Source organism: Trachurus trachurus (genome assembly GCF_905171665.1).
Source record: "Trachurus trachurus genome assembly, chromosome: 6".
In the NCBI taxonomy this organism is placed as follows: domain Eukaryota; kingdom Metazoa; phylum Chordata; class Actinopteri; order Carangiformes; family Carangidae; genus Trachurus; species Trachurus trachurus.
The window spans coordinates 534,926-560,513 of NC_139897.1; the positions used below are offsets into that span (position 1 = coordinate 534,926).

Below are 25,588 nucleotides of genomic sequence, written 5' to 3' on the forward strand. Positions count from 1 at the left end.
AAATTTAAAAGAAAACTTTATCAGACACTTGCCTTTTGTGCTAGAAAATGTATTCTTTTAAACTGGATAATTGATAAAGCTCCATCTAAGGTTCAATGGCAAAGGGTGGTACTGGAATATGTTGCTTTAGACTATCTGACATATAAACTGCATAGCAAAGATGATGTTTTTCGTAAAACATGGGAACCCTTTTTGTCATACCTTGGTTTGAATATCTCTACCATTTTTGCAAGAGGGTTTGTATCGTAACTGAAAATGCTCTGCGTGGCAGAGAGAGGACATACCATTTAAATTTTTTGGTTTGTTTGTTTATTTCTGTGTACCTCTCTGAACATGAACATGTGAATGTATTATGCACGCACGGCAGTGTATACCTTATCTTTCGTCCGTAACTTATTTTATGGGATGACTACAGAATCTCTCGCCTGTACAAATTTGAATCTGAGTTGGTATGTGAGCCAAATGTATGTTATGTTTGTTTTTGTTATGTATGTTCTGTCTTATTTCTTGAAAATTTGAATAAACATATTCAAACAAACATATCCTGTAGTGAGTGGTGTTTACTGGAGCCTTACAGGTAGAGTTTCTGTCCCTCTGTACTCACCTGTCAGAGAGCAGGAAGGGACAGACGTCAGGCACGGGAGGGGTCGAAGGCCGCAGCTTTGCCAGCGCCATGATGTGTTCAAAGGTGATGTCGGTCTGAGTGCACACATCCACCACATGGATTTCCTGAGGGGGGCCATGGGGGCGGCCGCTGGGGGTCCGCCTGATGACCTGCACCACGACGGGGTCCCTGGCAGCGCGAAAGGCCTCCACAGTCTCCTCATGGCTGGACTTGGACAACTCCTTTCCATTCACCTGAGGAGGAACAGGGAAACATAGTTTGTATGAGGAAATCTACTTGTTTTAGTAATGATTCATGTAGGCAGAGCTGCTGTGGGGACCGACATAACCTGAGCGAATCAGATAAACCAGAGTTAAATATGATTACTCTTTAAATAACAGACTAAAAGCCAACAAAAAAGCCGCAGGGAAACCGAGATACAGCCAATATTACATTTACTCTTACTAAATACCAGAAGATGTTCTGGGTCTGTGATATGCATGTGAATCTCTGCAACCTAAATACTTTAAACTTAAGTGAAATTAATTCCATCTCTTAGTGCTGCAGAAAACATTTAAATCCTCATAGACTCCAAGGCCATTTCCCACAACATTACAGCTCTGCAGTCGTGCTTAGGGTAGATGCATTCAGATAGAAATTTAAATTGTACATTATCATCCCATGAATTTCTTCTGATGATCAAAAAGAATATTTTATGAATACAACACTGGAAAACATAAACACAAAATTAGAGAGAGAGAGTTTGATGCAACATTATCAGAATGTTACATCAAAGCCCAGGCGGCCCCTCTTCACTCAGTCCATCTTCAATTTCATCTCCACAAAATGAACTGGGTTTTCAGGCAGATTGAAAACCACTTACACTACAGCTGGCACATATGAAGAAAATCATTGCTTCATTTAGCACCATTACTCTCTCTGGAAGTGAAACCATGGCTGAGGAATACCTCAGAATGTGCTTCAGTATAGAGGCTGAAACTGCAGATTATAATTTAGATAACTGTAGAAAGAAAGAAAGAGAGAAAGGAAGAAAGAAGAGACATACGCAGCATAATTACACTTGCAGTTTTATTTAAAAAATGGCTTTTCTCACATGGCAAACTGAAACGAGTTAAAATGATAACTGGAAGAGCAAAAGGGAGCATTTATAATCACATGTCTCTCAGCTGTGGAAAAATAAGGCAAATGAAACTGGGAAACAGCAGTGTCTCAGGGCTTGAATCATAACCTTTTTAAAATGCAACAGAGGTAGAAATAAAAAATAAATAAAACATAGCCTGCTTCTGACTAACAAAATGACCTAAATTCATGAGCAGTTGACAGTCTCAAGTAACTCTGTGTCTGCAGAGCCTCTAAATGAACATTAAAGACAGAACTTATATCCACCCCAGATGTTTCATCACTGATTCTTCATTGCTGCATGTTCCCTCTCACATAACAGACAGTGTGACACTGTGTATTTGGAGAAAATGACTCATGACTCATGACATATCTTGAGCTGCAGTAAACTACAGAGAGGCCCCAATGGCATAAAGTAGGCTCAGCATGAATGTAAACATGTCTATGTAACACTCCTAACTGCCAAACTGTACACAACTGGTGTGTGATGTCTGCCCATGCTGACATAAAGCTCTCATAAAGACTTATTTTGTCACTGATTCAATGTCCCGTCATCACAGGATCCCTGGAAGTTGTGAGCGCTTTGGTTATTTCACACACTCCTTCTACGAGTTTCCACGAGTTGCCGCACGAGTTTACCCGAGTAAGGAAAACAAATTTAATTGGTCGTTATCGAACGGGCGGGATATTCAATGTTTGGGGCGAGACCAAGCTCGGTGTGTGTGTCTCAGACGTTTGATTGACGGATGACGGATCCAATATCAGTGGCTGATGAATCGTGAGCAATGTGACGTATAATTTGTGCGCCTGCATTATCCAATGCGGAAAAACCTACCCGAAAGTAGAATTTTGCACAAAGTTTAGGCTACATCGTCTGATAGATGAGTTATTACACTAATTTTATGACCCAGAGTTTTCTGTACAGCTGTATTTGATGTCTATCTCTATAATGCATTATAACCATACTTATGAGTTATAATGCAGTTATAGCACTGTATAACTATAGTTATAAACACTCATAAATGATCATAATGCTTTATAACAATATATTGTTATAAAGTCTTATGATCATTTATGAGTGTTTATAATGGTAGTTATACAAGTTTATAAGCCAATTATAACACATTATAACTACTGTTTATTTATGTTGCATTATTGATGTGGGCATTGCCAGTGAGTTGCTAACAATTATAATATATGACCTTATAAGTCATAATAAAGTGCCATATAGTGTGTTATGATTACTGTTATAACGCATTATGATAATTTATGAGTGTTAATAACTATAGTTATACAGTGCTATAACGGCATTATTACTCATTATAGTGTGTTATAGGCGTCAAATAAAGTGTTACCAAAAAAAGTCAGAAAATTATAATTTCTTATAGTTTATTTTCCTTTCAATTGACCTTGTAACACAGCCTGACCTTCAGGTTGGGACCTTCTGCATCATGTAGAGAAATGAAAGATGAAGACAAGAACATGAATGGGCCTGCATATTGGTTTAACAGCAGGTGCTCACTTCTGTACTACTGTACTATGTTTGCTTTCTCACAAGGAGCAGAGGCAGAGAATAGATTCCAAATTCCAAAAATACTGGAGCTTAGACTTTCCTGTAATAGCCTCTTAGATACCCCCTACCCATCCTGATGACATCATCAGAGAGGGTTATTTTCTATCTGTGTAAAGCTCCCCCAAGAAGTGCCACAGAAGACACTGAACGACTATTAAGTAAATTGATTTGACATCTGTGGATGGCCCTTTTAATTTATTCTTCTAATATAAGAAATTTCCACCTAGATAACATCATTAGCCGCTACAGGAAAATATTACAAATTTATAATCTAATCATGTTATTGCCCAGTAATAGTGTGTTATTCTCATTTATGCTTCATTCCTCTGTGTGTGTGTGTATATGTGTGTCTCCAGAGACTGAGTGATGCCCTACAAAACAACAAACTACTTATTTTCTCAGCCATAACAGTAGCCATATATAACTCCCTGAGCTCCTGTTGTTCTCTGGCCCTGCTCCCCTGCCTCCTGATGTGACCTTTGTTTGTAGTGATGGTGCATTAATCACCTGAGTGGGAGATAAACTGGGTCAACACCACTCCTGTGGAACTGCGGGGCAATTTGCAGCTTCCCTCATCCCTCCTTCCCTCACACCTGCTTTCATTGTTTTTTTTTGGCCAGTCAGCAGTTATTCTACACCGCAGCGTGTATATTAGACTTTAAGCAGTGAATTAAAGAAACATGGAGCAGTGTAATAATTAGCGCATATAGGACCTTTAACTCTTTCTTTGTATCCCCCAATACAACCTCTTTCTCTGTTATTTCCCTGCCTGTCTAATCCTGGAGCAGGGAGCCTGGTGGAGACAAAGGAGTTGCAGCAGACAAATGAGGCAGCCTATGGTGTATGACAGTCCTGGAGAAAAATGATCAAATTTCCCAGCTCTCCCTCTGGTACAGCCTTGTCCAGCACCAGCTCCTCCTCCTCCTCCTCTGAGCCTCAGCGCTTTGCGGTAGCAATGCTCCACCATGACCATAATGAAACAAGAGGAGAGACGTCAGGAAAAGAGGAGGGAGTGTTGTTTTTTCCATTCTCATCACCAGTTTTCATGAGAGCCAGATGGAACAATTAATTCCCAATCAACACAGGAATATTAAGTAGCCTTAGCTCCCACATGGGGGACTTTGCCATCCCTTTTGTGTCCCTTTGGCTGATGCCTATCCAGCTAAACACACTGCTTCAGCTACTTGTGTGGTCTGACAGATGGGAAGGGTTTCCGTAAGCCTGGCTGAAGCTTCCTCTGAAGATCTGCCTTCAGCCCAGTCCTTGAGATGTCTTGCAACAGCTTTACACTCAGCAAAGTGCATTATAAACTGGCGTGATGGCGACTTTACAGTGAAATTTTAATGAGTTTTTATTTTTTAATTGGCGAGCTTCCTAAGTAGCCTTAAACCTGACAAAATTAAACATAATTTCCCTGCCTCGACTCAGAACAAGCTGTGGCCTCTCAAAGTTTGATCGCACATATTTCAGTGTAGTTCTCCTAGCATAAACTATCCTCTTCAAGTGTGCATGCAAAGTATGCAAATACATATTCACTCATAAACACATGCTGGTAAACAAAATCTGTTTGCAACAAATTATTTAGCAGCTGTAGTGTTTGCCGAGTCCAAGGCAGCTCGGCACACACTTCATGGCCAAAACGGCTCCATATGCACTGAGTCAACATGAATTATCTTATTGGTCTGGAACTAAACAATGCTGATTATTCATGAGAGATCATTTGTTAGACAATTGGGCCAGGAGACGATCAGGTAAATGTGAAGTTGGAAGGAAATTGGGCGCTGGTATGGAGTAGCTGGACCAAGACGCATCTGCTGACTGTTTGCACATGGATATGCTGCAGCTGTAGCCAGAGGAGAAATGTGTTTTCATTCAAAGCCCCTGTGACAACCACCAGCTTTCTCACAACAAACGCAGTAAACCTGCTTAGTGGAGTGTAACGAAAGGATGAAACCTCCTCCTTTTTTCCCCCCTTCATTTTCTCTGTGGCAGAATCCCGTATTGACAAAGACATTCAGAAATTGTGTTCTTGTGATGCAGCTGAGTGCATTAACTCTCCACTTCGGTAAATATCTCACGTCACTTTAAGCTGTTGTGAGCCATTTCCAGCAAACAAACAGACTTAACTTGAAAACTTGTGCGAGAAGTCGCTGCTTTTTACAACTCGCGAGCCTACGGCAAAAAAAAGCACAATCTCAAAAGTTCTCTCATCTGTGTCCCATCTTATCGTTTATCCTCCAGGTATATGAGGACAAGCAAAGAAAGTGCGAACATGCGGCGGCTTAGCCGGACTCCTCAGGCGTCTCCTCTGTCACTGCTTTTGTCTCATCGACTGCTGCCTCCCATCAATATCTCCACGGACCGAGGGCAGAGTGTAGTGACAGTGGTAGTAAAGTGGGGCCAGTTTATCTGTTAAGATGTCAGCTACAGCCACATGTGATGCTGCGTCCGCTGAGGGAGCGCGTCTGTGGCAGGAGGCAAAGACACTGCTGGCAGCTTGCAGGGGGATTACTGATAGTGATTGATGCACCTCTTCTGCAAAGAGAAAAGACAGCCTCAGGCAAGTAGACTCTAATAGTCCATTAGATTCTTTTTATGCTTTTTAACTGCACACATTGCTTTATGACTTGCATGCAGCAGTTTGAATCTTAATGAAATGTTGTTGTTTTTGATTTCATTCAGTTTATGCTGCTGCACAAGGATAGAGCACTGGGTGTTTACTCACATCCTAAGTGAGCTGGGATGCGAATGAAGCGAGGTCATCGTTTCTACTTCAGCTACGGTGACAAGTAAACAAGGCTTTCAGCAGAGGGAGCAGCAGAAAGAGCATCAGTGATGATATTTAACCAGTGTGTGCCTAACCTTGGGTTGTTGTGCTTAACATCTGCACCTCTGTACCAGTCAAGCCTTCTGTGGCACACCGTCTACGTCTCCTGTGTGTCGTCACCTGCTGCTTTGAGTGGCAGCCTGTGGGGTGTAAAGTGTATGCAGGCAGATGGAGAAGGTGCAACATGTAGGTCACCTAGCCTCAGGAGTGGAGCGCTCACAGCCGTCCATTACACGCCTGCTCCATCCTCTCATCTTTTTTTGGGGAAAAAAAAAGCAGCGATAGGATCCAGTCAGCTCAAACAGAGACTGGAGGAGACTGAAGATGATGACAGGGCTGGACTAGGTGGAGGAATCATGGCTACAAGAGCTGTGAGCTGTCTGTTAGATAGAGAAGGGATCATTGCTACTGAACTGTCACTGAGTGCACACAGAACTGAAAATATTTTTCTAACACGATGAGACATAATCAGGCTTTGCGTGAAGAGGAAAGTAGTATTTTACCATTCTAAAGTTTCTCTCTCCAATAAATCATCAATGTTTCATCATAAAGAAGTTGCACTGTAAAGCTACAATTTATACACTGATTCAACAAGGTTTGAGAGAGTCTGGATTTTGCTTCAAAATCTTTCCAAGAATATTTGTCTTATTTCTTGGCAAAATGTCTCATTTCTAGTCAAAACTAAACTCTTTTCACTTAAAATAAGACTCATCACCTAAAAATGAACTTGTTTTGAGATAATTTTCATTTGTTTCAAACACATTTTCACTTGAAATAATTAGAAAAATCTGCCAGTGAAAGCAAGATTTTTGTACTTGTAATAAGAAAGAAAAACTTGCCCCACTATCAGATTTTTCTACTTATTCAAAGTGAAAGTATGCTTGAAAGAAGTAAAACGTGTCAAAAACAAGCTACTTTTTAAACGTGACGAGTCTTATTTTAAGGATATTGAGATTTGTTTTGACTGGAAATTACATTTTGACTAGAAATAAGACAAATATTCTTGGTAAGATGTTGAGTTTTTGCGGTGTACCCTTAAAGAGGCACCAGTTTCTAATCTTTATTCTGAGCCATAGTGCTGTCATTGACAGCCTGCTGTACCTTCAAGTTTAGTGTATAGTGAGGATAGTGGTGCCAAAACTGTCATCTAATTCCTGACAATGAAGAAAATGATTCTAAAATGTCTCAATTTTTCCAATGATTTCGCTGCAGATGATGTTTCAGACCAAAAAATGCTTCTGGGAAGTTTTAGGTTTTGGCAGAAATGTCTGTTTTTATCAGTATGACAGAGATACAGCACAGAGATAAGAGGATGATTTGGTCCCTGACTGGCTACACTGCATTTCATGTTCCATAGGCCACCAAAGCACCATTGGGAATCGTATGCTTCATTCCTTAAGCCTTAATCCGGACTGTTGTTCACACAAAGAATGAACTTGACTTTGACATCCAGGACCCAGAGACAGTAGCAACAGCAGAGCGACTGACAGTGAGACAGGAGCGCTGCTGCACTCTGCCTGCTCTACAGCTCCACGGGAATGATCGGCAGCCGCCACGCTGCAGCTCCAACATCATCTACGCGCTGCGATTCCGTCTTTCAACATGTGAAATTCAATTTGCATTTTCATAAATAAAAAACCATATACAAGTGAGAAGGCAAACATTCAGTGGAGAAGTGGAATTAAACACTCCCTGAGGTAATTCCAAACGCTGGTAGGATATGGGTTCCTTTTAACGCCCCAAATGTCTCATTTCAATAATAAGTGACAGGATAAAATACGGGCCAAGGTCCGCTACACTACAGCCCTTATGACTGCATAAATCACTCCCAGACAGTCAGCGCTACTGTCTGAGCGACTCAAGCAATACTCCGGTGACAGGATACCGAGAGAGAGAGCAGGAGGGTGAGAGAGAGAGAGCGGATGCCACTGGGGAAATCTGACAATCCCTTCAACATCTCTACATGAACCCATGTATAGGCCTCCTTTAACCCCTCCAACCACATAAAACACACCGCGCAAGGCCCCTGGGCTATTTTTCACATTAAAGGCCCTACACACCGCTGCAGAGGTTTTATGCCTGCGGAACATTTGATGAATTCTGCCTATTTTCCTCTCTGAGCACCAATCTTGTGTGGAGTACTCCCTTTATTGCGCAACTCCTTCAAAGTGTATCACCTCTTTTTCAGTCCGCCCCTAAAATTCATCGTCTGCCTTGTTACATGCATTTATTATCCAATCTCTCGGCATAATCGCTCAGCGCAAGGACAACTGTTATAAAAAGGGACACGGGGAGAGAAGAGCTTCACCCAGAGCTCAATGTCAAACCTGTGAAGTAGCAGTAGTAGGTGGAGGGGCATCCAGCTCATGCAGGGCTTTTGTAGTGTCACCATTTATATCCATTGTCCCTGCCACTTCCCCCTTTACTGTCCCTTCCTGCTGTGGTGTGGGCACTAAATAAGACTTACACTTATATAATAACCGCTGTCAGATACATGTAGCTATACGGTGTACAGTAACAGCATTGAATGACAGAACCACGTTCAGAACTCTCTACAACTTTCTGGTCTCATTTTCTTGGGTGAATTCAAGGCTCTTATAAAACATAGATTAAGAGAAATGGGTAACACTTTATAATAAGTACACACTATTAAGCATTAGTTAAGCCTTAAATACTAAACTCATCATTTATAACACATTAATACTCATTAGTATGTAGTTTATAAACACAGTTACAAATGTTTTACTCATTGATAAGCACTAACTGTAATTATAAAATACATACTATTGAGTATTCATACGTTATTTAAGAATTCAGTATTTATTACGGCTTAAAGGGACAATGAGGAGTTTGTATTTGGTTATAAAAAAGTCTCACGTTAATGTGGATGAATCTACGTTACCACTTGTTAATGGGCCCATTTTCGATAAATATATCGTTTTGTCTCTATGGTTATTTTGTTATTATTAGTGGCGGTGGAAATGCTGGACGAGCCGACCAGCGTTTCTTTACTTTCGGTTTCGTGGCGATTCATGAGAATAACGCCGCCGAATCTCCGTTTATGGTTGGAACTACGACGGTATGTGATCGTCTTCCAACCTCTGACTTTAATTCTTGATGAATGAAAACATGAGTCTGTCTTGCGCCGGTCAAAGAATTTCACGGTGCGCTGAGGCTCATAAATGTAGTGTGAAAACACTTTGCTTTTCCAAAACTCCTCGTTGTCCCTTTAACTAATGCTTAATAGTGTGTACTTATTATAAAGTGTTACTGAGAAATGTGCACCTGCTATTCTTGAATGATGTAATGTTTGTATAGATATGTTCAATTGCTTTTATAATTGTCATCGCACCAGTTCAGCCTCTTGGCCAGATCTCCCTCGCAAAAGAGATCCAATCTCAAGGGACAACCTGCTAAGATAAAGGTGAAACAAAAACAAAATAAAAATGTTAGCTCAACAGTTTGGACAGACTTTGCTGTTTGGTTTCAGTGTGTTTACTGAAGAGAGCTGTTTGGAACATGCAGACCCAAGAGCAGAAATGCAACTCCCGGTAACCCCACAGCTGTTGCATTTACATGTTTTCCTCATTAACTGGTTTGTTAAGTTAGCCTGCACTCAGGATAGGAACAACCTGGTTCAGTGTTGGATGGTGTGCTGAGCAGCTCTGCGCTGTGACTGGAATTCTACATGAAGCTGTCACCAGTCAGTAGATACGTCCAAAACGTAGGTGGCTGCCTGTTAAATTATGATGCGTCATTTTCTATTTCTACACATGTGAAATGCAGAACCTGTGACAGGCAGGAGATGTGTGTGTGTGTGTGTGTGTGTGTGTGTGTGTGTATGTGTGTAGGGTGGGGGTGGGGTGCAGCCCTTTAATGTTTGCTGAGTTGAGTAATGAAAGGGAGGTAACGAGCAATGTTACTAATTACTTTTACCGTTCAGTTGTTACTAATGTGATGTAATTAGTTTTTCAATGAGTAATTGATCGCGTTTTATCAAGTAACTTTCCCCAACACCCATTGTGGGTCACTGTTGTTGTATTAATGAAATGCTGCTGCTGCTGCTGCTGCAGCTGCTGCTGCTGCAACCTGAAACAGCTTTCCCAAGTTCAGCGATAAATGGGCAATCAACCACTACACAGATAAGGTGGGTATAGAAACACACATGCATGCACAGTTCTTACAGTGCTGCATATGAATGATTGTTGAGTAAACGTTTCATGTGATTTCTCACTGGGCTCGTCCCTGTTTGTCAGATGTGGGGGTAATAATATCCACGCCATCCTCTTGTTCTGCTTATGATCACTTTCCCATGAAATTAGATCAATATGGCATTCCATCTTCATCACTAACACATTACAGCTGAACACCAGATAATTGTACTATTCTATTTTGGCTGGATTATGAAATTCTGCGGTGGATTCTAAATACAATTTGGGACTGGTGAGAGAAGCGCAGAGCAAAGTTAATCAGCTTGTTCAAGGTTAATGGTACATGCAGGGTATATTTGTTAAAGAGATTTAGAGATGCTCAGTTAATCTCTGTGCTTAACTTTAAGATCTTTCCATCTTGGAGTGAGTTTTAATGTAAAATGGTGGCAGAAATCGAATTAGAGTAAAAGCGGCACTTGGGTGGATGAATAACTAATGGATGAACGGCCTCCTCCTTGGTGATAACTGGTAATTGGTTTGGGGGGAGACGGCAGAGGAGCGGGAGAAGGGGGGAGAGGTAGCTGGATGATGCTACGTGCTGCGCAGATCAGCAAAATGGCCTGGCTGGCGTGAAAAGAGGTTGTAAGGAGTAATGGTGCCATCCATATGCTGACTGAAGAAAATAAAGTGGGTGCTGTCATGGAACACCTCTTTATGTGCTGACAGTGAGCCAGAAAGGAGGGATGACACATGAAGGTGTCTAGAAGGAGGAATTTTGACATTAAAAATGCACAAAATACCCAGCAAAACACAGAAAATATACAACCACGGCCCTTCCCTCACTTTGTCTGCTTGTCTGCTGCCCATGTCTTTTGTCTTCTTGTGTGACAATAAAAAATACTCAGGCCGGTTGTAAACAAGCTATTTTGAGAAAACATGGCGATTGCCTTTGAGAATATTGATATTATCATTTCTCATATGAAGCTATTTATGGCAAGTGCCTGGTAGTTCAGCCACCTGCATACTATTGTTTTTACACTGCTTTCTGCACAGACATGTTAATAGGTGAGCTATAGAGAAGCTAGTAGGGCTATTACAGTACATTTGCTTCAGTAGAGCCAGACAGTTTCCTTCTGTATCAAGTCTTAATGCTAAGCTAAGCTACTTGCTTGCTACTGCTGTTAGCTGTAGTTGACTGTTTACTTTTACTGTAGACATAAATATTTCTATTACTATCATTATTTTCTTACTCATCTTGCTGCTATGAACATTCTGCACTTTACGTAGGCTACCTCAAATAAGAAAACCAGCACATTATCCAAGAAAACTAGCACTTTAATCATGTAGGCTACATCGATGAGCACTCTGCACTTTATCTACTAGAAAACCAGCACAAGAAAACTAGCACTTTAATCATATTCTTGTCTCGCACTTTATGCCAAAAGCCGCTACTGGCCCACCTTCTAGTGTTTTGTGTATTCTTCCATTTTAAATGAAGAAATGTATGTCTGTATTATCAGTATTGTCTCCATGTGACCACCTGCGCTACTCATTGTGTACTGCCTCTATGCTGTCCATGTGTTCACCTACGTCGTCTTATGTTCAAAGCTCCTCCTGTATTTTATTGTGATCTGTATTTGTGAATTTTATGTTGGGACTACAGATGGAAATTAACTGTTGAAGCTAAACCATCTTGTCGGTGCTCTATCAATGTACACTGTCCTGTACAACTAAATAAACTAAACTAAGCAAGGAAGCCTGTGCTTTTTCCAAAATGTGTGACTTGATTGTCCTTTGACCATGTAATTCTGAGATGAAACAGAACGTGGTAGGACCTGACATCATGCCAGTAATGATCCCTTAGTACACAGACACAGACTGTGTGTGCTTACAACTATCGACACATTCCCAGATCCCGGCAGTAAACTTGAAAGTACAATATTCTCATTATAGAGACAAATAACAGAAAGACTAGAAAAATAACACCCAAGCTGTGATGAACCACATGTATCCTTTATTATCTGCTATTTCCCATAAAGTTTTAGAGTTGCAGATGAGATGACACAGGAAGCAGATGGCACCAGTGATGCCACTGAAAACCAGGCTCGGTCTTATTCACGGTGGCCTGGGGAGACTTTGAAAGTGGCAAATTGTTTCCTTCACATTAATATGCTCATCCTGGCTGCAGAGGCAATTAACACCGGATAAGCACTATTTACATAATTCTAGACACACTCGTGATCACAACAAAGGCGTCATGCCCGACTCTCCGACTGGCTCTTTGTCTGCGAGTCTGTTGCATGGTCAGTGGTTTGGGGAATGAGAGTGGAGGTCACACAGTGGCACGTGGAGGTTTGACAGTCCAAATAATGAACTAGGAGGGTTTGAAAGGTCGGTGAGGACCCCTGCGGTTGGCCACTGATCTGCCTGTTAGGCCATTAACTCTGAGCCAGTTCAGGTGGGGTGTCAAGGAGAGAAGGGAGGGACGAAAAGGGCAAGGAAAGAAAGTGAGACGAGAATGGAGGGCAAATAAAAAGCTACAGTTTTGCACGTAATGTGCCTGCTTGCAGGTATCTTGCGCCTGAGGCGGCTGTTTTTAACACTTTCCTCCGAGGCAGAGTCATTAGTGTTCCATCACAAACGGCAACCATCACAAAGGGACATGACAAGAGAGCAGACGGGTGAAATCAAGGCTGCCTCAGCGAGCAGGTTTGGTCAATTCTGCAGACGTCAAAGCGAACAAAAGGCCCAGTGTTACTGATGATAGCCCGAGGCTGAGAGGGCTGGGCTCTTATTAAAGCTTCTATGCAGCATACTCATCTTCAAATCCTAACTCAAACATGCAAAACGTTTCAGAGGAATCATTGCTGAGTGGCGATGTGGGATGTGGAAGGTAAACTTTTTTTCTTTTGTGTGTGTGTGTAGGCCTATGTGATGAAATGTCAGCTTTATGAAGTCACAGGATTACAAGGTCTCTCCCTCTCCAGTGAACAATGAGTAAATATTGAGGTTATTGACTCCAGAGCACTCTGCAAAGCTCAACACCGCAGGGATCAGGCTAACATACTGCAAATACTGACAACTCTGTGATTTTACAAAGAGCACTTTTAGAAGTGGAGGAGGCTAATTATATTCATGTGGCTGCTGAATCTACATTCCAACTGTATAAAAAAAAACAAAAGAAGCAAAAAGCACAGTGACACAGTGAAGACGACACATTTGACTTCTCTGTGTGAAAGGGATGACAGCTCTCCAGACCAGACGACAGATAAAAAGAAAAAAAAAAAGGCAGAGGATCCCTGAAGTGCCAGCAGCTGAAGGACATGCAGCAGTAAATAAGATCAAAACTTCCAATGAAAGGCAGAGCTGTCCAATTAGGGCAGCATTTACGATGAGACAGTGATGAAGTTGCTGATGATAATCTTATCCTTGTAAAGAGCAGAGGCACAATGCATGATTAAAAGGAAGGACATTATCTTCGAAGAGTGATCACAAGTGTAATCAATCTCCTCCAAGGCTCCCCACGGTGCCGTTCATGGCACAGCAAAAGTGCCAGCGAGAGGCTAGGAGAGTGGATCTATGTGGTTTTTTTCTCTCATCCCACTCGAGTCTCACTCCTCGTCAGGTCCCCGAGTCAATAAACAAAGGGAAGTGAGAGGAAATTGGATGAGATCCGGTGCTTCACACTGTGTCCTGATTACACAGTTGGAACAGAAATGACACTCAGAAGAGCTACTGTATGCTTAATGAAAAATACAGTGCATGTACTGTATACATCAACAGGATGGGAAGGAAGGACCTGAAACCCTGAGACTGGCCTAGTTAATACTTTGCAGAAGATTAAGATTCAAATTTATGGCTCACTGGAGAAAAGTTGCATAAGATGTTGCAGTTTGTTTATGGTTATTTTCAAAAATTTATACATGTTTGGATGAGGACACTTCAGGATTTAATTTTCAGCTTCCATCATCACATAAAAAAATTATGAGCTCCAACCCGGCTCTAGCCTGATGGGACCCCCTCAGGCTCACATTCACATATACTGTTCATTCTAGTTAGGTGCATGTAAATGTAATGTATTATAATGCATAATTATTATAATGCTTTTTTTTCCTTTTGCACGACATGACTTTCTGCAAAATCAGTGTTCACCCTCCTGCTATACAAGCGCAACAGGTCATGGCAAGCAAGTCAGATCGTTGTGTTAGCTAAAAGCCATGGTTACAATACATACTTTTTTTTTGTCATTCACCATAGTCAGATTAGATGATCCTAGTGCTGTGAATTCTTGCTGTGTCTTGGTTCGGAGAGTGACCACACTACAAGTTCCATCCCGACCAGTCATCGTGTGTGGTCATCATGACACACATGAGTTTAGAGGTCGTCGGGGAGGCGGAAGAAGCGGTTGTCAATCCTTTTTCACACCGGTTCTCAACGGCAATAGTTAAATTGAAATGAATAGGCTACTCGGCATCCTGGAAACCTGCCTGATAAGTTTTGGAGACATGCAGTGTTTGTTTGCCATACATTCATTATGCCCCTCCCCCGGCCGTCGAAGATTCGATTTTGATCGATTTTATGTCTGCAAATATTCGATTATCTAAGTATGGTAGTCGGGACAGCCTTAGTGGGCATAGAGGCATGTGATCTTCGCCGTTGCACGGTGTAGGATATGTCACACTGGGCGTAAAATGTAGAAAAAATTCTAACATGCCAGATTTTCAGTTTTATCACCTGACCGCCGATCTTTGATTATGTCACACTACAGTACACGAGGTAAAGACACACGTTCGTTGGTCCCGGCCCTCAACGACAGTGAATGTTTGTCCGACGTGACGTGTCTGTCGGGCGAAAATCTGGCTGAATTCGTGTAGTGTAACAAACTACAACATTTGGCAGTGGAAGAGGTGTCAAATTGCAGAAATCTGACTAGTAGAGATTTGGAGAACATTTGATTTTGGTTACTTTGGTGGGAAGAAAAGCTGTAGCTCTGTTTTGTTTTATCAATCAATTCTAGACTTGCTGATTGGGTGCATAGTTCCTCATCACCACGGTTACTCCATCATGATACCAACCTTATCATTTTATAGCTTTCCTAAGGTTTGATATAAAGCTTACAGAGTCTCTACCTCTCTATTTTTTGGAATCAATTTTTTGGAGCTGGGTCGGCCAAGTTCACTACATTTCAGCTGCCGTTAGGAAACAGCGCATGTAAACACACAGAAAGCTTCAGCTCCAAGAGACAAGTGCTAATCAGTATTTATAATCAATTAAACGGCGCTGCGGGACAACTGCTGTCCACACCTTTTTCAGTGCCACAGGAGAAAGCAAAAGACGGCCCAGCGAGACCCTGCGCTGTGTATCAGCGGGGATTAGGTAACCCCTGATAGAAATACCAACAGTGTCAGCCAGTCTGTTGTGAGAGTAATGAAACACCTGTCAAAACATGTTTATATGACCTGAAGCTTTGCACAGTAAATGAGCTGTAACATTACGTTGCACTTGATGGAGAATACATTAATGGAAAAGTAGCCCACCTGGCAATTGTAATGTATGCAAAAAACAAGCAAACAAACCAATCTTGATTAAGGACACCTGGTGCTGCTGTTGTTCAAAGAGCGCATCCAGGAATGAGCGGAATGATTTACAGGCGATACACAGCAAACTTCCTGATTAATTAATCTTTTTCTTCTATTGAGTTTCTCCGGAAAAAGAAGAAAAAAAAATGTGTTGATGAACATATTGAGCTGGTGGAGGCACTCCAGAGCCACGCTTATTAGCTGGCACTTCAGAAATATTTTGACATTACAAGGAGTTTGCAGATGCCTGTTGCATCCACTGATTGTGTAAAAAAAAAAAAAAGGAGACCGAGGGGAGGCCGGTAATGTGGTAATGGTATGCGTGCGAGGTGGTGGTGATGGTGGGGGCCGGAGGAGAGGCGGGGGGCCCTCGCGGTGTCACGGGAACCATAAGTAGGCCACGTATGTGACGACCGCGTGGCGTGTTTGGTGTCCCCGGTTTCATAAGGCTGGCGCTCCTCTGGCTAATGGCTGTAATAAAGGATTGTTCATGCCAGCGTCCGCTCATTTATTCTCATTCCTTAGAGTGCGAGGGGACCGCTACAGCAATCAGCCTCTGCTCACTGGTTAATTCCGAGGCAGATTTATAGCCTGACAGTGTAACCGATGCTCTGTGCTCTCACACACACAAAGCAGCAACCAACGCATCCTACCTTCCATTTTTTACGAGGCTTTATCGCCACAACTGTGAGGCTAAGATTAAAATTTAATTGGCTATTAAGTGCAATCACAGCCATGGTTTGGATCCCAGTGAAGATTAGACCCAGAGCCCACACCTGGACCAAACAGGCTGCAGCGGAGCTGTCATCTGTCCTGGCTTGGAAGCAGGAACAGGTCACTTGTGGCTGTGGTGGAGAGGACAGACACTCCTGCCAGACAGAAATGACAGCTGCTCTGCCTCCCCAGCACAGAGTATACGTGGTATGAGGGGTAATGAAGCCAGGGGAAGCATGTGAACACTGGACAGTGTGGTGTCCAAAAATCACACTTTTCCACCACAGGAACTTGGTGAATGGCATCATGGAGCCATCTTTGTGGGTTCTGCTTTTATTTCTATTGTTCTATTGTTCTCTGCAAAACCTCAATGGACCTGGAAGCCAATTCTGGCTCCACTTTAAAGTTCATACTTGTCGATGGTCCAGGTACATGGAGGCAGTGCTATAGCGCCGCTGCTCATCATGAATGTTTGAACAAATGTGCAAACTACAACAGATGACAACCGTGTCAAATTAATTTGGCAGGAGAGGCGAGATGGAATCAGTTCTAAATAAAATGGTCAATTCTTGAATACACTCAAATATCACTTAAAGCAGAAGTAAGCAGAATATTTGTGTTAATATAAGTCTTAAATAGTTATATCATCCGACAGCAATCACTTATATAAAGTGTTTGGTCTGTCAGTCACTCTGCTCTGCTGTAAGCCGAGGAGAAAACTTTCCTTGTATCCTACAACCTTTATCCAATGAGGAGAGAGAACGGCATAAAGGGGCGGTCCTCTCTGTGTGTGCAGCCAAGGGATGCGCGTGAATGTGGTGACGTAGGGACGAGGGCGGGGACTGCTGACAGGAAGTTAGCCAAAACCACCGGATCGCTTACTTCTGCTTTAAGCCACATAACAAAACAATGCAGGCAAAAGATTATTCAAATTAAATGTGATCATAGGAAATTCAATAACCATATCAAAGGACGAGGCCACTTGAAGCACTGGAGGCTGTTTCTGGCAAGGTTTACTTCAACATCCAGGTCACAGGTTTCTACATTAACGGGTAAATGCCTCTCCCCCCCCTCCTCTCCTCCCCATTGTCTATGCTCCTTATCTTTCTCCCTCCTCTAACAGATGCCTAATTGTGGCGAAGCCCTGCCAAGTGTAAGGTGCAAGGACACTGAAGCTATTAGTCATGAGAAGGTGATGGCACATCCTCCGACACCATCGCCACTAATCGCAGACTCAGACTCTGAAGCCGCGCGACCGGAGCGGAGGAAAGGCAGGCAGAGACGCCAGGCTCACACAGCGGGGTGCGGCACTCCGCTTTAGCTGAAGTGGAAGTTCTTCTTTTGTTCTCATCCACCGGACGGTGTGTGGAGTTGGCGAGCGATTAGGTTCATTTATACCATGGCAGCCGTTTGGCAAGGATCGTCACTCCATGTGGAGCCAATGTAACACTAGAATGAGACCAAATGGCTCTCTCAATTGGAAGGCAGCAAGAGGGAAGGGGCGGGTGGAGGGGGGGGGGAGTATTGGCGGAGGGCATCTGCTCAACATTTACCTAGTGTTTTATAATTAGATGAGTGCAACTGCTTGGGAGCAAAGCGTCTGTTCCGCTGTGATTTTCTGATAACAATTCTATGACTTGGAAACAGGCGGAGGAAGCCTGTGGATGGAGACAATTAGTGGAGCTAATAAAATATGAACCATATTGCAGATGAAAGCAAAATCTGTGTTCAAAACATAGGAACTGGTGGCGATGAGAAAGTTGGTCCTGACAAATGCTAATTGGTCCCAAGCAGCAGTAGGGCAACCTGTTAAAGCCTGCGCACATCTGGCACTTTGGGGTTTCCCATCTCACTGGCTCACGCATTTAATTTTCTGCTAAGCAGCAACATTTAGCGCAGGAGGGGAGCAGCTCAGCGGGTGCTGAAATAGGGTCCATGCCCCCCCACCCCCGCCTCCTACCCCTGCTCCTACTGTTTAAAACACTTTAAATCACACAAAATGTTGGGGATAAGCAGGTCATTTGACTTGCAGGAAAACATAGACATTAAAGGGACAACCAGGAGTTTGTATTTGGTTATAAGAGAGTCTAATATTAATGTGGATGAATCTATGTTACCCACACATGTTAATGTGTCCATTTTTGATAAATACATCGTTTTATCTTTATTGTTATTTTGTTATTATTATTTAGTGGTGGGCTCACCAGGCATTTCCTACTTTCGGTTTCGTGGCGAGTCATGGGAATAACGCCGCCGAATCGCCGTTTATGGTCGGAACTACAACGGTATCTGATCGTCTTCGAACCTCTGACTTTCATTCTTGATCAATGAAAACATTCTTGGCAAATGTTTTTGAGGCTCATGGGAAATGTAGTGTGAAAACACTTTGCTTTCCGAAACTCCTCGTTGTCCCTTTAAACATTAACATGCATTTATTATGTTCTGTTTATTTCTAGAGTCAGTAAACTCTAAACCAGGACCACAACACCTAAATTGAGTATGGCCATGTTTTGTGTGTTATGGATCTGTTTTTCATTAATCCGTCTGTTGTAAATGTGGTCAACTGCACTGACTTGCACACACAGTGGATTAGGTTTGTACTTGAAAACAAGTACACATTGTATCTATAAAGATAGTAACAATTTTACAAGCAACACCAACTCCCCGCAGAGAGTTGACCCATATGAGAGTTGTGTAAACCTGCTGCCTCCATAGTTGAGCTGTGGCTGAAATTATGCTCTCTACTCACATAAAGTAGCTACCTCAAAGATTGTTGTCACAGTTTAAACAATCCTTGATATCAGTCAAAATGTGAAGCCCAGCTTGAGACAGATACCAACCCAACTTTTGTTTGCTGTACAAACATCAAATAGCTTTTTTTTCAACAATTTATTTTTGGCTTATCTACAGTATCATGTGTAAACTCATGATCTGTGGCTCTTATTTAATAGTAGAGACCGGTATTGTAGCTCTAATCTAACATATTTTGGCAAAAAAGGAACTGTCCTGGATTAACATGCAGCTTGCTAACTAATGGAAAACAGCAAAGAGCCACTTACGGTCTGTCTTTCAGATAATGTTTTTTAGAACATACGAGTTAATATATTAAACAGAGGAAGTGACTGTAATTGACTTGCAAATGAACCCACCTGTTTAAGCAGCAGATACAGTATTCATTAGCAAATATGCTGCTTTAGCAAGTTTGCTAAGACATGCTACATCCAGGATTTGCAGAGCTCCCCAGTCCTCATCCTCTCCCTCTCTAAAGTCACCTCGAGTACGAGCAACGTGTTACAGTTATACAGATGGTTGGCCATCACAATTCATCCCAGGCTTGTTCAGTTAAACATGAACACAGGCCCCACCGCCGGCTTTTATTTACAGCCAGAGTGACCTGCATGTTGAGCATAAATTCCAGCTTTATCCCAGACACCGCACTGTGTATTAATATTAAAGCCTGTGTTCAGTATAAATATATTTTTGTTGCTTTGATCGCTCTCGGTAAATCACATCTGTATTCAGTGAGGTTTTATGTACAAAACAAAAGGACTTGGCTGCAGGCTTCAGCTTTGAGTGGCCATTTTCAGGCATGAGAAGAACCTATATATTTTAGATTCACCTGGGGCTGTCACTGAGGTGTGGGCTGCAGACTTGTCAGACAAAGACAGAGAGGAAAATGGAACTCCCTCAGTTGTGTGACTGCCAAATTCATTCCTGCACAAAGAACAAGTAAGTGTGATAGATTTTCCCCAAGCAACTGGGATATTTCCAGACTCTGTGTTTCCTGAAATACAACTCCCTCCCGAGAGCAGGGAAATCTAGTGGAGAGCGGAAAAAAGAATGATATGATGTTTTGCTGTGCAAAGACGCACACACACACACTTGCATAAGACTATACAACACACAAACACACACAAATGTCAAGTGGGAGCTGTCTCTTTGCTCCTTGTCCTGTTTTTTAAACAGCAGTCTGTCAGTTCCCTGATGAACAGAAGCCCTCAGGTGGAGGAGGTTACCCATCTCAAAACAGATTCTGCTATTGATTAATTCACAAACAGTCTAAAAAGCACTCAGTGTCTAAAAACAGACATTCCTGTATTGATTACTTGTGCGCTATTCCCTCAGGCTGCCTCAGTTCTGGGGCACGCCTCTGAGGAAAACACCGTTTTCAAATCAAATTCGCTTTGTTTAACTGTTACTACGAATAAAGTGGAAGTCAATATCGAGACCTTTTGTGGAACTGCGTTTACACTGTATATAATTGCATACTATCGCCAACCTTGTTTATGGTTACAGTAAATAAAGCATCATCTGCTGCTGAGCTTGAAGCTTTGAGAATTCAGAGCGCTCTCTGAACAGTCGCTGTCTGTTATATATTCATTTAGTTTTTAGGGAGCGCATCTCAGCCCGTCTGTGTGATGACAGCAGCCACTCCCACTTCACATTTGACAAGTGACGGGGAGAAACTGACATGGACCGATGACACTCACGAGCTGGTGATGAGCCACTGACACTAATGGACAACCACTCTGCTCTCCCCTGACATTATACTGTCTCTCTCTCACTCTCTCTCTCTCACACACACACACACACACACACACACAAGTCTACACTGTATAGTAAAGTAAAGTACTATGTCATCTCAGTGTTGGGCACGTTACTTTTAAAAAGTAATTAGTAATAGTTACTAGTTACTTTCTCCCAAAAAGTAACTGAAAAAGTAACTATTGCATTACTTTAGAAATATATCAAATTACTTGGACTTGCCCCCCTAATTTCCCGTTTATCTGGAACTGACCAACTCAGTATTCCTGTGCGGAGGAATACTGAGTGAGTTGGTTAGTTCCAAATAGTTGATTAACTGAAAAAAATGTGTATATATAACATAGACTTTATCCCAGTGTTTTTCAACCTTGGGGTCGGGACCCCACGTGGGGTCGCCTGGAATTCATAAGGGGTCGCCTGAAATGTCTAATTGAAAAAAAAAAGTTACTGTTAAAAATATTTTTAACTAATTATTATTCTTTTTAAAATTATGATTAAAAACACCACACACGAGGCGGTGCGTGGCGCAGTGGTTAAGGCGGCCGCCCCATGTAGAGGCTACAGTCCTCAACGCAGGCGTCCCCGGTTCGAATCCCGTGTCGGGCAGACCTTTCCTGCATGTCATTCCCCCTCTCTCTGCCTCCCCCTTTCCTGTCTATCTCGCTATGAGCTATCAAATAAAGGCAAAAAAACCTAAAAATATACTTTAGAAAAAAAAAATATATATATATATTTTTTTTAACTAACAATTATTCTTTTTAAAATTATGATTAAAAACAAAACACCACACACAATCTTAGATAACTGTGTTCTATACTAATAAAAATTGAGTTCAAATAAAATGCAGCATATAAAAATATCTGAGCTCGTGCATCTTGATTGACGGCCGTGATCGTGGGGTCGCCAGAAATTTGTGATGTCAAAATGGGGTCACGAGCCAAAAAAGGTTGGGAACCGCTGCTTTAACCAGTGTATTTTATTTTGTGACGGGACTTCTTGAGTCAAGTAACGGCAGATTTTATTGTCAGTAACAGTAACAGTGTTATAACGGGGGAAACAGTTACTTTTTTGATTAATCGTTTCTGAAAAAAGTAGTGCCGTTGTTTTGTAACTCTGTTATTCCCATCACTGGTCAGCATGTAGGCCTACATGCATCCAGTCTCCACTGCTCCCCGGTCTGCGTCACGGTGAGGGGACATCTGTCTGGTCCTGTAGCTCCAGAGCTCAAAGTGTTACACAGGATATAAACAACTTGTAACATGTTCCAAGCGCGGCCGCTGTCCCCCACCCAGATGGACGTGCCTGGAATACTTCCACAGAAACAGCTTTCAGGGGGCGTCCGGGTCACATGCCTAAACCACCGTAACCAGTTCCTAGTTCCATGCAAGTGAGCTGGGGGGCCTTTTGAAGCCCAGTTTGGAAATCCAAATTCCTTATCCAGTCACTATGGTGGAGCCAGACCACCCTCAGAGGAATTCAGCCAAATTGAATTTCACTTTTCAGTTTTCTCTTCACTTCAACAGTCCAGTGCAGTCGACCTCATCCTAGACTCACTTCTAAACAGACCCAACATCACTCCTCACTTGAGACAGGATGTGCACTATGAACTTCGTCCTATGGGTACACTGCAAGGCCAAATGAACAACAAATCAATTATTTGGTTGCCTTAGATTGGAGTGTCTAGGAGGAGTTGGATCCGTCAGCAGCTCATCCCTCAGTTTTGCCCAAAGACAAAAACAGTATCACCACAGTGTGGGGTCTGTAAAACTGCTACCGAGTCAAACCCATCTGGTTCGAGAGTAAGAAATATTCTCCAAGTATTAACCTTGAGACTTCAGCCCAAATTGTAAATTTGGATTTACACACAAGCGCAGAACAAGACTTCATGGTGAAAGTAAAAAATCCCTCATAATGAGTCAAGTGCAACACAAGCTTTTACCCACTAAATCTCAGAATGTAACTGTGTGTTTGTGCAGAGCAGGGAGCTGAATAAGGCAGGTGGCCCCCTCCTCAGTGTGTCAATCTGCCTGCGAGTGTTGCGGCTGCGAGGAAGGAGGCCTGACTGTGAGGATCTGGGTTGTGTAGGAGGTGCCGGGTTGACTGCAGTGCTGCGGGGGAGAAAGCACGGTCGCCGTTCCAACCTCGCCAAGATCGCATCTACTTCCTACTGTGAACTTCTGCTGCTTGCTGCTGTTTCACAACAATGTGTTGTGTTGCAAAATATTTTTTTTCCCATTCTCTCACGTACTCGTACTGATACGTACAAAAAAAAAGAGAGAGATGTGGTTGAATTTTTTTCTGCTGCAACAAACACAACTGGTACACACTGGCTCCTCCGAGAAATGAAAAAAAAAACATTCCTTGCAAATCAATTAACCCATCGCCCGTTTACTTGGATTTCTAAATGCGACCAGACTTTTAAATAGACTTTATAATCCAATTAAATTACATTTACACTCATGTGTCAAATGGATCCCGCCGTACATTGATGAGGCATTGATTTCATGCACAGAGTTTTTTTTTAAAGCCATTGTGAGGCTCTCATTGCGGATGCAGCTCATTAAAAGCAAGGCCTTTGAAACTGTGTCAGTGTGTCAGTGTGACAGCGGCAGCAACAACAAAGCCACAGGCTCCGCTAGCCAGAAGTGGACTTAAACACTTAGCTGAATATCTGAAATAATAATAATAATCTGAAAACACACACCCAAACTTTATTTAAAGGGACATTGTGTAACTTCTCCTGTTATCTATTCACGAAAATCGATTATTTTTCATTCATCAGTAATCCCCCCCATCAACAAACTGAAGTGTTCCGGTTAACTGAAGTGTTCCTTTCAGCTCTGAATTAGCCGTTCATATCATTCATATCTCCATGGAGCGGGTAAGCTCGGTGCTGCTGCCATGTGGTGTCTCCATGTTTTTACGTTCAGTGGCAGCGTGACGGTAGGAAACCACGGAAACTCAGCGGAGACACCGGAGCTGTCGGCTCAGGTCGAGGTGGCGTCTGTGAAAAAGTCACCGTGGTAACGCAGTGAGGAGGAATGGAGCGTTACACTGATGCTGCATTCACCTGCAGTCGGGCAGACGGCCGTCGCTAACAAACCAGATGTCATTTTAGTCACAGAAGTCCAGAGAAAGCCGGTAAAACGTGGGTCAGGTAAACAATACCACATCGCCATGACAACATATTGTCAGGTGTATTGTTTTGCCTGGTGCTGACGGACCACTTGTTTACATAGAGGCTTGTTTATGCCGTTACCTGCAGCGGCTGTCGTCCGTCTGCCTTCTGCCCAATTTCACATGAATGCAGCATGAAAAATACGATTGAGTTGCTTGCGATATACAACCGCAACGCTAGATGGGAGTAATTCCTACACAATGTACCTTTAAAGGTGTTCAGAAATGGCCGTTTGTCCTGTTCGTCACGTCGAGTTGTCACGAGTTGCCGCACGAGTTTACCAGAGTAAGGAAAACAAATTTGATTGGTCGCTATCGAGCGGGCGGGATATTCAATTAGGGCTGAAACGATTCCTCGAGTAATTCGAGTACCTCGATTACAAAAAATGGTCCGAGGATTTTTTTTTGCCTCGAGGAATCGTTAATTTAATTGTAGTTCAAGCGGCCGCATGGACTACTTTCAATGTGGCACAACGTGCGCCGTAACGTAACCGTGCGGGGCCCCCCCGCGGCCGTCCGCCGCGGATGGCGGCGGAGATGGGGAGGGGGGGGGGGGGGGGGCATCTCCGCACAAAACATTTTTGATATCTTGAAAGTTATTTCATTTCATTTATTTTTGATATCTTGAAAGTAATTTCATTTCATTTATTTTTATTTGTGTTTTATTTATTCTTATTTATGTTAGCAGTCCCCTCTTTGGTAATGTTTCAAGACCAGAAAATACTTGCTTGTGAATTTAAGAAATAAAAACAGTTGATTCTACAAAAGGAAACCAATTGGTCATTCATTATTAAGTGAAATATGTTATTTTATCTTGTGTATTCATAATTGCTCTTTAACCAAGCAAAAATACGTTTTATCCGATTACTCGATTAATCGATGTAATTTTCAGTAGAGTACTCGATTACTAAAATATTCGATAGCTGCAGCCCTATATTCAATGTTTGGGGCGAGACCGAGCTCCGTGCGTGTCTCAGACGTTTGACGGATCCAATATCAGTGGCTGGTGAATCGTGAGCAGGCTGACATATAATTTGTGTGCCTGCATTATCCAATGCGATAAAAAAATACCACACTTTCATCCAGGATTTACTTGAAAATAGAATTTTGCACAAACTTTGGGCTACATAGTCTGATAGGTGAGTTATTACACTAATGTTAGGACCCACAGTGGGCTCAAATTCAATTTTCTTTTCTGTACAGCTTTAAAGGAAAAACTAACCCACAGCTATTAGGCTGAACTATGGCTACCGATAAATGTTTCCTTGTGTTTTGAGT

At 42.4% G+C, this 25,588-nt stretch overlaps 1 protein-coding gene across 1 annotated transcript in view; it reads right to left on the reverse strand.

The window, feature by feature from the left end:
- LOC310987840 (PDZ domain-containing RING finger protein 4-like) overlaps positions 1 to 25,588 on the reverse strand; it is a gene marked incomplete at its 5' end in the record, with an annotated part of 72,048 nt that overhangs the window by 35,309 nt on the left and 11,151 nt on the right. The window contains one exon of the mRNA XM_083974294.1: positions 605 to 858. Within this exon, the coding sequence (XP_083830420.1) occupies positions 605 to 858 (254 nt within the window). The remainder of the gene's footprint in view (positions 1 to 604; positions 859 to 25,588) is intronic.